The sequence below is a fragment of the Anticarsia gemmatalis genome, chromosome Z, assembly GCF_050436995.1.
Source record: "Anticarsia gemmatalis isolate Benzon Research Colony breed Stoneville strain chromosome Z, ilAntGemm2 primary, whole genome shotgun sequence".
Lineage (NCBI taxonomy): Eukaryota > Metazoa > Arthropoda > Insecta > Lepidoptera > Erebidae > Anticarsia > Anticarsia gemmatalis.
The window spans coordinates 180931-194177 of record NC_134776.1 but is presented as its reverse complement, the minus strand read 5'-3'; the positions used below and the strand labels follow the sequence as shown (position 1 = coordinate 194177).

General features: G+C 35.2%; 1 protein-coding gene across 1 annotated transcript in view; it reads right to left on the bottom strand.

The window, feature by feature from the left end:
* Positions 1–4655: 4655 nt before the first annotated feature.
* LOC142986552 (nociceptin receptor-like) overlaps positions 4656–13247 on the bottom strand; it is a 46675-nt gene continuing 38083 nt past the window's right edge. Inside the window, exon 4 of the mRNA XM_076135067.1 lies at positions 4656–4888. Within this exon, the coding sequence (XP_075991182.1) occupies positions 4656–4888 (233 nt within the window). The remainder of the gene's footprint in view (positions 4889–13247) is intronic.

The window sequence follows — 13247 nt, the reverse complement described above, 5'->3', positions numbered from 1 at the left end:
TACTTTAACCTACTAAATGTGCCAACAGCGCCATCTATATATTTTCACAGAATACCTATGTATAGGCCTATCTAATAAAAAACAGCTAATATATATTATCAACATAGTTGGTAAGTATAGGTAGGAAGATTAGGGTTAAAGAAGGCACGAATTAACTAATATCTAAATAAAAGATAGAGCAGCGCGATTTCCTACTCTCATTAAAAATCCCTAAAAAAATTAGTTCCTTCGGAATACGCTGGAGGCGCTGATTTAAATTCTCGATAGTTGATAGGTTTAGTAAGAAAACCGGCCTTAAATAAATCAAGAAGTAAGTATATGGACAAAATTATAGAAGGAAAGAGAAAAGAAGATTTTTTCGGTATTTTTTGTATTTTTGTATCAAAAGCTACAGTCCTTTAAATATCTGTACATTGAGTATGATTATCTTATATTAATCTATTCCGTTACTATGTGGTATCTTAAATGGTAGGGTTAGTAACTTAACAAATTTGGGATTTTCCCAAACTTTCAGATTAAAAGCAAAATCTTAATTTTAAACTGCTATAGAATTTTGAACTAGAAAGGTCAGTAAAATAATATTCGTGGTAGTGCTAAATCATTTTGAAATAAAACTTCTAAATTTTGAAATGCTATTGAATTTGGACTACGAAATATTGACGAACATTACATTGGGTATTCTAATTAATATTACTTTATCTGTTATCACAATTTGATTTGATTAAATTATCCTATATACCTAACTACAACTTTATTAACTTATTTATCTAGATCAAAGACCACATGTTAAAAGGCAAGATGTTAAGGACTTCAATCACATTGAAATATTGAATCACAAAGATTAAAAAAGAACGTAAACATTCGTTTTCTGTTTCGAAATTATGACAATAGATGTCACTACTAAACTGTAGGTAAAATTACTGATTGTATAAAACTGAGGCTGTATGAGGTATTTCATATTCTAGAGCCTGGAATAATGATTAATTTCAGATGTATTTCTTTTTAAAAAGTATTTAACAAATATTACAAAATTTACTGAATGATATCATGAAATCAAAATATTTTTATTCTTATTTAATTTTTATCATAATAGAATTAAATGTAGTAATGATAGGTAAATTAAGTTTGTAGGGTGATTCAAGCCTTTTATTCGGGTCTACATCATTAGTACACAAAGTATCGGATAAACTAAAATAGATACCTATTAATTCTAGAAACTAACAGAGGCGGTGCGTTCTAGATGTTGTGAGGTCTGCCCGAAATTATCAAAACTGTCCACTGTATCACTGTTCAATTTAGCGGCTATCTTGACTTAAATATACATAGTATTAGATATCCTCACACTAGTGTCTAAGAAATCAACTAGCCGGTATCCTCCAGATGGTAGGAGGACTGCCCGAGACTACGGCTTAGCACCATCGCAGCTCAGCTTCACAGCCTTGTATAAAACGTACGAGATCAATGATGATCAGTGATCCGAATATCAATGATATTAACATTACTGGTGGTTCTAGCTTTGGTAGCTGGTGTCTTCGCGATGGTGTAAGGACTGTTCAGTTCGGTAGCTTTGATAAACGATATATACTAACGTGATGACTAATACTATTCTATTCCAAAAGTGTGAGTAGTCGGTGTCCTTTGATGTTGTACGGTTCACCTCCTACTCACTGTATCACAGCTCAGCTCAATAGCAGCTTTGATGAGCATTCAATTTTGATGTTAGTATATCATGAGTAATTAAAATAGCATAGATAGCCGGTGTCCCCTGTATGCCTTGAGGACTGCGCGGAACTATCCTGCTACGCACCATGTCAGCTCAGCTTTACAGCTTCGTTGTCTCGAACTTGACTAATTCTAAATGTGTGAGAAGCCGGTGTCCTTAGATGTCGTGCGGACTGTCCGGGACTATCACAACTACCTACTGTATCACAGTTCAGCTCCGTAGCTTTGATAAACGTTATACTAACGACTAATTCTAAAAGTGTGGGAAGCCGGTGTCCTTAGATGTCGCGTAGACTACCCGGAACTATCACTGACTATCGCTACTACATACTGTATCACAGTTCAGCTTCGCAGCTTTGATGAACGATACACTATTTTTAGCAACGAATTCTAAAAGTATGAGAAGCCGGTGTCCTTTGATGTCATGTGGACTTCCCGGGTCTATCACTGACTATCACTATTACATACTTTATCACAGTTCAGCTTCGCAGCTTTGATGAACGATGTACTACAGCTAATACTAAAAATGTGAGTATCCGGTATCCTTAGATGTCGCGTGGACTGCCGGGGTCTTTAACTATCACTACTACATGATGTATCACAGTTCAGCTTCGTAGCTTTGATAAACGTTAAACTATCGACTAGTTCTAAAAGTGTGAAAAGCCGGTGTCCTTTGATGTCACGTGGACTATCCGGGACTATCACTACTACATACTGCATCACAGTTCAGCTCCGTAGCTTTGATGAACGATATATTACTTACTAATTACTACTTCTAAATGTGTGAGTAGTCGGTGACCTTTGATGTTGTACGGTCCACCTGATACCCACTGTATCACAGCTCAGCTACAAAGCGGCTTTGACGAACGTATCATTTATTTGATGTTATTTTATAGCCGGGGTCTTCAAGGTGTTGTGAGGACTGCCCGAAACTATCATCAACAGTTACATACTGTATCTAAGTTCAGCTTCGGTGATGTTTACACACAAGTCTGAACGGTGGCTGATTGCCAACTTTCTATGCCTGTTACAGCATTTTACAACTATCTTTCAAAGTTCTTAATAGTTGCCTCGTGAATTCACTCGGCCCATATAACATGGGTTTAATTAGATGTCACAACATAGAGAACTATCTCTTTTTTTATGCCCTTGAATAAGGTGTGATGTTAAAAGTTTATTTAGTTGTTATTTTATTTTTCTAACTTCTATATTACTACCACTTACAATTACTACTTTCCTATTCTAATCTACTACTCACTAAACACTTGAAATGCTCACTACCTTATACTTTTTCTGTCTTTCCATGTTTTAACTAGTGTTTAAGTCCTATTCTACCTAAGATATTATGACTGTTCTATAGTCCTAATAAAATTCTAAACTATTTCTTTTTTGTATTTTCTTTTGTTTTTTAAAAAAGCTACTTCGGTTATATGATTGGTTATATACGGTTAAACATGATCTATTTTATTTTAAAAGCCTATACTTAACTCAAATCTTCCTATGGTACAATAAGTATCGACTATGGAATATTCCGAGCTATGTAGAATAAGAAAACGAATGATAACATAGAACAATAGGTAATGTATTAAAATGTGTAAGAAAACAAGCAGCTGACGTCGATACATAACATTAACGAAATTAATTTGGTATCGGACTTCACGACGCAAATGTGACGTAGAAAGAAAGGCTGTTCAAACGCCTTCAGTTTCATCCTACTTATATGTTCAGGAAAGAAAATTCACTGCTAAAATCGAAAGATGATGGAATAACATCTAGGATTATCAAATTCTTTTGAAAATTTTCATGTCTTTTATGTCCGAAGGCTACCTACCTAGTCTGTAGCGCTGCCTCGTCGTAAGTTCTCTCTCTCAAGCAGAGAGAAACCCTAGATTGATTACATAACTACTGCTATAAAGAAACAGAAAATAAATGATGTCTATAACTGATGGTCTAGTGACGTCAACTCATCAATTGAATGGAACTATAATGGTCGGTAAATTAACGATTGAGAAACGAAATAGTTGATTGAAAGAAGAAATATTTAGAACAGATTAACATAATAAGTAAAAGTGCTGAAATAAACGTATAGTGATGAAACAAGTGTGAGTATGAGTATAGTTGGATCAGTGCGTGAAGATCAGTGCAGTGATCTTACGTTACCTTACCTGCGCGATCACGTATATTTACAATTTAGAGGTTTCAATTTAAATGCCAATTGTTGTTTTAATTTTGTATTTCTACAATTTTGATTGAATACAATAATAATTTAGAAAAATGTCCAAATGGTTTCCCTATGAAAAATAATTTTACTCTTGTTCTTCACAACATTTGCCAATGAGTTATGAAAGAACTGTTCCGAAGAGCCCTGAGTCTAACCACTTACTAAACTGCACGTGCTTAGACGCAGGTATCTTCACGACGCGACGAATGTTGTACCAAAATAATACTAATTCACCTTAACATTAGGCCAATTATAATAAATACTCGACTAGACGGTCAACACTGATCCATAACACAAATAATATTTACCTAGGAAGACTAAATAGCGTAAAATATATCAATATTAACGATGATAATGTTTTTGGAAGATATTAAATAACCGACAGTTAGACCGCGCGGGTGTATTGCTAGCTCATTAGACTAGATATTCGTAAACATCGATTAAATACAAATAATCTCGCGATTATTTGACGACTTATTCCTAACACCGATTAATTTGTATTGTGTTGAGTATCATGTAGGTGTAGGTGTCGAGAGCACTCGGGTGTCTTTGTGTTGCTCTTAGAGTCTCTAGTCTCTAGTATCACTGCTGGTACGGCTGAGGAGCTTGGTACGGCTAGTTCAGCTCTGATGAGCTGGGATTCACTCGAGTCGTCCGATCGCGGTTCAATTCAGTAGTGAAGAGAGATATCCTAACAGAATAAATGGTGTGACTAACAGTGTAGACAGCCGATGGTGCGCGCGGCGGGCGCGGGCTCGTGGAACAGCTGCAGCTCGATGGTGGCGCGCGGCTCGGCGTGGTGCGAGCCGTGCGAGTGCCGGTGGCGGCTGTTGTCGAAGGTCCAGCGCTTGATGACGGGCTCGGAGCGGTGGCGCCGGCTGCTGTCGCCGCTCACTGACGTCATGTTGTTGCTCGTCGCCTCCGTGCCATTGCTCGCGTACGACGCTGCCGACAAACAAACACTGTTAGTATGTTGCGTCATAAGAAGTACTTCTATGCATTGAGACATTTAACTGTAGATAAAAGTTGGGCAATATTATAATAAAATTTAAGATGCGTGTCGGAAAACGAATTCCTAATCATATGAATAATTATGAAAGTCGATGCGTAAATATGTGACCTAAAGGCCTCTACCCTTGTCTCTAAACACATACTTATAAAGATACGTGTTTAATATATATGATGATATTATGACGAAAAACTTCTCAAAGTGAGTACAAGAGCCAGTTCGTCTGTCAAGTTTGTGAACAAATCTACTATATTTGTTACAAGACCTGATTAAGTTAAGAAAGTACAGATATCGATCCTTATAGACGAGGGAGGATACTACTTATTAAAACTTACTTAGTATCCTTGCGATATCAGTGATCTCACAGCTTATTTTTATATGTTGAATGACATAAGCTTAGTACAGGTTTGCAAACACTATTCTTCTACTTCACTATCCATTTTCTAAAAGTTCCTAAGCTAGGGACTGTTTAAATATAAACAAATTCAAGCCCTCTTCAGAAAAATACTAACGAAACTGATCCACTCTCTAAGACTCGGTTGCAATAGAGGTCAGCTTGCTACTACAGCCGAGTAAAAAGAGTGAAACCTAAAACGCATTCATTTCCTCATAATACAGACTAGTTAGTCCAATAAGCAAACTTGTAAGAACAACGTATCGTACTCCTGTCCATCCACGTCATATATCACATTGTCATGATCCTCTTTGTTCAACAACTGTTCCTCATTTGGCATCGTCTACGATATCTCACTATGATCGCACACAATCGCGCGGCTGTTAGACCTTAATTAAACGTCCTCCGCGGTACTATAGTTTGGTAAACTTCGGACTTTTGGCTAGTTTACGTCAATCTGATTTAACGATGATGCCCTTTATCCAAATTTGATGGTTAATTATTCACATGGTATCCATAACACAGTGATTATGATGTGATCTTTTGTTTGGTTTCCCACGCCGAGCAAGTACCTAAAAGACGTACTAGATATTATACGTTTAGGTACTATCTATCATACTTCTAATACAAAAGTCCATGAACTGAACTTAGTTCGCTCGAGAAAGTTGTGATGTGACTTGAATCATATTTTTATCAAGAAATCTTTTCACGAACATAAAATTGTAATTTTTTTACATAATACGAACGTAACCTGTCACTCACATACGCAACAGTTTTATTAAACAGATAGAAAAACTTCCAAGGAGAAGCTGAACGATTGAATCAAAGCCACGAATTATAACTTGTTCTCTACTTACTCACAAGTAGGTCGAGGTCGGAAACTAACTAACTCCGAGATACGCAAAGGCTGAAAGTTACCTCCGAGATTAGAAGGTGACCACTAGTTGAAATTTGAGCCGAACTAAATGGAATAGATCGGAAACTATTTGCATAAACTCTCTTCTGCGTTTAAATAATATACATATGCTGCTTGACTACGACTCGAAACGTTACAAGAATAAAGGCGATCATCAATAATTCACACTGAATATTTAGTAAAACAACTTCGTTTTCATTCTTTCAAATCTCTACAAAAAGTATTTTAGGAACGTAACCACATGGAACTAACAAAAACTATTTTTTCAAATAACGTTTTGTAAATGTAATATTTGATAAATGTTAATTAATTTCTTGTTTGACTTGCATAAATATCTCGTACACGGCATTCAAACACAAACCTATTTCAAAATTAAACATTCATTCTGCAGCTCTCGAATTTAAAACCTTGTACAACGCAACCACAAAAGTCATTTAGACCCGGTTTTATTTGAACTAAGTAACAGCTATTACTTTCTATATTGTGAGTTGTATCAACAGGTACAGAGAGTGCCGACACTCGGCAAGGTTCCACCGCTTTATTATAGTAGTAGTACACTTGAGGCACTAAGCCTCTTCACTTTCAACCTGCCTTGTTGTGTGTGTCTCTGAGTGCTTTTTGTTAATTAATGTAACGTAACTGAGAAAATAAACGGCGGTCACTGAAATATATATAATGTTCGTATGTTAAACAAACTTATTTTGGATGTACGTTACAAGAGTCACAATACCCTTTGTTATAGTGAAAGCTAATTCACCAGGTTCTGTTTTGACTAATTAGCAGATGGGTTGCGTACAAACTGTCTGGTAAATAAATTCAATTGTAAACATAAGCACTGCCGACATTGCCGGATGGTACTTTGTAGTAGAGCACCGAATATTTTTTATTTTACTTAACAATGTTAAGATTTGTACATGCGTCGATCACATCCTAAAATTTTAAAACTGGTTTGATAAATCACACGAGATTAAGTTTCTTGAAAGCTTTGCAAAATATTCTTTTCATTTCGATCAGTTTTGTGTTATCGAATAAAATTGCAATTCAATTCACAAATCAAATGCGACCCTGTTTATTGCAAAGGAAATGAGGTACGCCTGAGTAACAGACTGGCAGTACATTTTATAGCCAATAAGTGCACCGCAACCTTCAAACCCAGACAGGAAATGTGCCCATGATTACTGTGACATGCAACACAAACATTTCCTTTGAACGTTGAAGCAATATATTACAAGTGACTTGAAACGATTTGTTTCCCATCTCCGTTACCATCAAACGTAATACTGAAACATATTGCCTCCATATTTGAGAGGATGTTCCTGGCATTTAAACTATCTTTAGAAATTTATGTATTTCTACAAACAAAACCTAATTTAAGCATGCTTAATTTCACTAACCGCATGCAAATTTGCAGGCTTGTGAAGTAGTATTTTCCGTATTTCCTTTGAACTTAATATAACTAAAATGTTCATTAATTTGGGATCGTATTGTGTTCATTCCGTTTTTTGGCTAACATTATAGTCAACAATTCAGCGTACTACACTTACTCATTACCTATTACCCAAAAACATTATAGTACCTCATTATCGATAATGCTCCGACGGCTACGGGTGCGCTACACCGATTCTACGAAACTCGTAGCAGCGTCTACGACTAATTTGCGCGGAGGTAATTTGTATACCATATTTAATTTGTAGGGTGACTTCACCTGTTAATTAGACTTTATCATGGCTGCCTTCTCTGAAGAGGCACGAACAGGTATTTCAATACAGCTTATTTTGAGAAATATCGTGTAAGTATATTTTTAATTAAATTTAATTAAAATTTATTGCAGTCAGTTACAGTGTAAAGTGCCTGTTTGTTTCCGTGTAGTAAGAATTTAAATAACGCACATAATATTAATTAAACATCCCTCTTGTACTAGGAACTCACATTGTGTTGGAAAAGGAGCCCCTCGACTTTAACTCGAGGAGATATTTTCCCACACGAATGTCTTTGTAAAATATGATAACTTCTACGCAGGTGTTTAACCAAAAATGTATAAAATATATTTGTTAGCCACGCTCGACGTGGTCGTGTTTGAAGAGAGCGGCGGTTAATTGTGGAGGCTGCGATATCTCAAGCGACTAATATTTACTCGCGCGGATGTTTGCGCCGCCTTGTCTAAATGTTATCATTACGTTTATTTACAAACGTTTATACGGGATTTACTTTTTAAATTGAAATATTTTTTAGTTTTAAAAGCTATAATTAAGGATTTTAGCAATTATTGAGTACTATCGAGACAGTTGTTGTTGTAATCACCGGCAGCCTTTTTTAGGTATTCCCGAAGTGCTAAGTTTTGCCAAAAGGTACAAAACTCTTGTTAGGTAATTTGATAATAAACAAGTCTTATATTCAAATTCAAAATATTCTTTATTTCGTAAACTTTTCACAAAGTATTTGAAACAGTCAGTAGTTTTTTTTGTCCGTTTCGAGAAAGCTGGTTGCTCGTGAGAAGAAACGGCAAGGAACTCACGGCTTGCTCTTTTAAAATGTCAATATAATTATTACAGATTTTCTATTGATGATTTACTGTGTGCAGTTAATAAAACAGTCACATATCCTAAAACAAAACTAGTTGTAATAATAAAAAAAGTAAAGAGGATATTTATAGGTAGGACACAGTAAAACATCGTACATTAGAGTATTATAACAGTTTTGAAACAAGCTTGGTAGAAGCAGCACAGTCCCAAGCTTTATTATCGTCCAAATAATCTTTAACAGTATAATAGCCTTTTAGGCATAAATTTCGTTTAATCACTAATTTAAATTTATTGAAACTTAAATTTTGAATTTCGCTTGGGATTTTATTGTAGAAACGCACACATTGACCTCTAAAGGATTTGTTTATTTTTTGAAGCCTAGTGGTTGGAATAACGAGTTTATTTTTGTTTCGTGTATTAATGTCATGTATATCGCTATGTTTCTTGAAAAGTGCGATATTTTTGTGTACATAAATTAGGTTTTCATAAATATATTGACCTGCCACCGTCAATATATTAATTTCCTTAAATTTTTCCCTTAGTGAATGTCTACTGCCTAATTCATAAATTGCACGAATAGCCCTCTTCTGCAGCACAAAGATGGTTTGGATGTCGGCAGCGTTACCCCAGAGCAAAATTCCATAGGACATGACACTATGGAAGTAACTGAAGTAAACTAACCTAGCTGTTTCAATGTCAGTGAGTTGGCGAATTTTTCTAACCGCAAAGGCTGCAGAACTAAGTCTATTCGACAATTGTGATATATGTGGTCCCCACTGTAATTTCGAGTCTATTGTTATACCTAGAAATTTGGCTGTGTCCACAAGGTCCAGCTCATCTTCCTTAATCTTTATCAAAGTTTTCACTGGTTTGACATTAGGTGTTACAACTTTAATACATTTAGTTTTTTGCTCGTTTAAAAGCAGATTGTTAACGTCAAACCAATGTACCACTTTAGAGATAGCACTATTCACATCGTCAAGATTGATTTGTTGGCGTTTTAGTTTGAATAAGAGTGAAGTATCATCTGCGAATAGTACTATCTCGTGGCTATTTTTATCTAGATGAGGCAGATCATTAATGTAAATTAAAAATAAAAAAGGACCAAGTATTGAACCTTGTGGCACACCCATTTTGACTACCGACCCCGCCGATCGTTTGCCATTCACTTCGACTTTCTGAATCCTATTATCTAAATAGGAGATAAGAAGATTCAGAGCCGTATTTTTGACACCATAGTGACGTAGTTTCCTGATTAGAGTTTCATGCGGGACACAATCAAACGCCTTGGATAAATCACAGAATATGCCTAGAGCATCATGTGAGTTTTCCCAGGCGTTGAAGATATGGTTTACAAGCTCAACACCGGCATCGATAGTGGAGCGACCCCTAGTAAAACCAAATTGTTTGCTGTGTAATAACTTGTGTTTACTGAAGAAATAAAGCAACTGATCAAACATTAATTTTTCAAAAATTTTACTGAATGTTGGCAGCACAGAAATAGGTCTAAAGTTAGTGGGATCTGATGTACTGCCTGACTTGAATAATGGTATCACTTTACTATTCTTCATTAGATCAGGAAACACACCGCTATCTATACACGCGTTAAATACTACAGCTAATTGGGGTGCAACTATGTCAATAATCGATTTTGTAATAACTACGGAATTTCCCCAAAGATCTGCAGTATTTTTTACATTTATAGCATTAAAAACTTTTATAATGTCTACATGCGAGACATAGTCAAACCTAAAAATAGCGTTACAGGGATTAACATTTTCTTTTAATATTGATTCAGCAACAGTAGGTGACGAGTTCAAAGATTTGGTAGTCGAGACTGGAATGTCAGTGAAAAACGCTTCAAAAGCTGTGGCCACATATAGATCAAGGATAGAGGAAAACTAATATTCACGGCATTTCAATCATGTTTGTAACGTGATATATTTAAGTTTATACGCATCTTGTATTATTCAAACTTTGAGTGAAGCTCGGATTTTGATCGGACATATCCTCATTATTCATTATTTATCAAACAATGACGCTTTTCCTTGCCAAAGTTACAAAATAAATGTGTTTGTTAAACATTGATTTATGGCGTAAATTATTATCCGTTACTTTGAGCATAAACATAATTAGTAGTCCTTTACGACCGGCTGGACTTTAAACTTAGCGAATTTTTGTCATAAATTGGCCTAATAATCCCTTTTGCTCTACCCGGGGGAATATTTTATGCGAAATATTATATTTACATTATATATTTTTTAGAAGACTGCGGGTTCATAACATAGATTTTTTATATTTAACAATACAATGTGTGACTGTTGCTCAAACTTATTAGATATACAATAAAAACTGACACATTTATGTAAATGTGAGAAATATAAACGACGCGGTACTTTTTATCTCAAATAGCTCTTGTCTCGGTGACAATTTAGTTGGTTCTTTTACATTAAAACCAATTAGCAAGTTAATTAGACGCTTGTTAATTGTCTCGAATCAGACTTAGGAAATACACCAGTACCGCGATTCTGTACAACTATCGAGTATCGACTACCGACTAGGTATCGAAAAATTTTGTATAAAAAAATTGATCAGCGCCCCTAGCGGATTTTCGCAACAACTATATTATTCAATGGCGCCATTTTGCACCAAACATTAAAATAAAGTATATTTTTTTTTGCTGGAGTCCGCTTAGGGGCAATTCGAAATTCGAATTTCGAAATAAAATACTCTTTCCATTTTTAATTTTAATAAATTATTTAAATATTCTATATTAGACAATTTTAGGAAGACGAGGCCAACGAGGCTGAAAAGGTATTGTCTCCTTTGCCTGCTTCAACGTAGAAAAAAAAAAAGACACTGATTCTTTTTTTGTGTTGATGTTTTGTTGAACAACATTAATCATGATATTTTTATATCATTGATTTATTTTTTCTAATACCGTTTAAAGTAGACTATAATTATTATTTATGAGAATAATACCTTTCATGATTATTTTTTATCCACTATATAATATATTTAAAATTAGTTTATACACAATTATTACCCATAAAATTTTATTTAAAGAACAAATTTTCAGAAGGAATCTTTTTCTCACTTTAAATGTCAAGTTTCAGTGTAAGCTCGCGATTCTCTGCCGGATCGCTGCCGGTTTTCTAACGAGTAGCTCGATAGCAATGTATGGTACTCGGTAGCGAGACGAGTATCGAATTTACAGAATCGAGGAACAGGTTTTGTTCAATAATTTATTAAATTTTATCGTAAGAATGTCAAAACAGTCAAGTTTTCGATTGAAAATCAATAAGCTGCAATTCGGTTAACTGTTTTAGGTGTGTGTTATCTTAAGAACACAGATTGTATTACGTGTAGAGGTTCGTGAATTCGTTCGAATTCGTATGCTCCAGACAAAGGCTTTTGATACGTGGATATACCCTATAACTATAAAAAAGGTGCTATTCCTGTTACCCAACATGGCTTTGAATACTTATGTTCATATATAAAATCACGCGTTTTTCCTAAATGCGCTGCCAAAGACCAAAGAAACCACTACCAGGTACGTCCAGGAGTACGTCTGCATACATGACCTTTTTGCAAGACATTACCGATATGATCTGAGTATATCTTTGTATGGCGTCCTGTTTTTGAAATATTTTTAGTTAGAACGGAAATTTTCTTAGGTATTTTATTTATGTTAACTTAAAAAATCTATCTTCAAAAACCTTAATCCCGATATAACTTTCTAATTGCAAAGAGTTATAGAGTTTCTTCCTCCAACTCGCACCTAACACTTTGTAATACTCGAAACCATTTCTTAAAATAACAGTCGTTTCGAAAACTCGTCATACGAAAACAAAAATACAGTAGCCACTTCATGGACGTAATTAAAAATGTATTCGTCACCCGATCCGAGCGGCCATCTCATTCGTAGGAACTTGATGGACATTGGACCTAAAACAACACGGGCACAAAGTTGGAGGCCGCCGCGAGACTTGTACAAACACGACGTACAACAAATAGCGAATAACTATAACTGGTTGTGTTATGTTTGACTTATTAGTTCGTTATCGACGATACTAGCACTACACTAAACTGTTTGGTAGACAATTATGTCTACTTGTTTGTACTTGTAACTGCTTCTTGTTTGTATGACTTCGTATATACTGTTCGAAAAAGGTAAGGGTTATTTCTTGTATGTATTACGTAAAATGAGGTAAAATATGAAAGCTTTCCTGGATACTACTCTGATTTTTGTTTTTTATTTCAGTCTGTTGAAGTTTTTACTCAGTATTAAAGTTTATTGTTTGCTAGGTTGCTTGCTTAGGTTTGAAGGAATCCATGAGCCGTTGTTTTTTTAAGGAGAATTTGCACGTAATGATAGTATTTTGGCGAGTAGTGCGTTAGGTTTCAATCACTCTCAGTAATATTATCTAATCTTTGCTAAAAGATTTGCTTTTACACGCCGT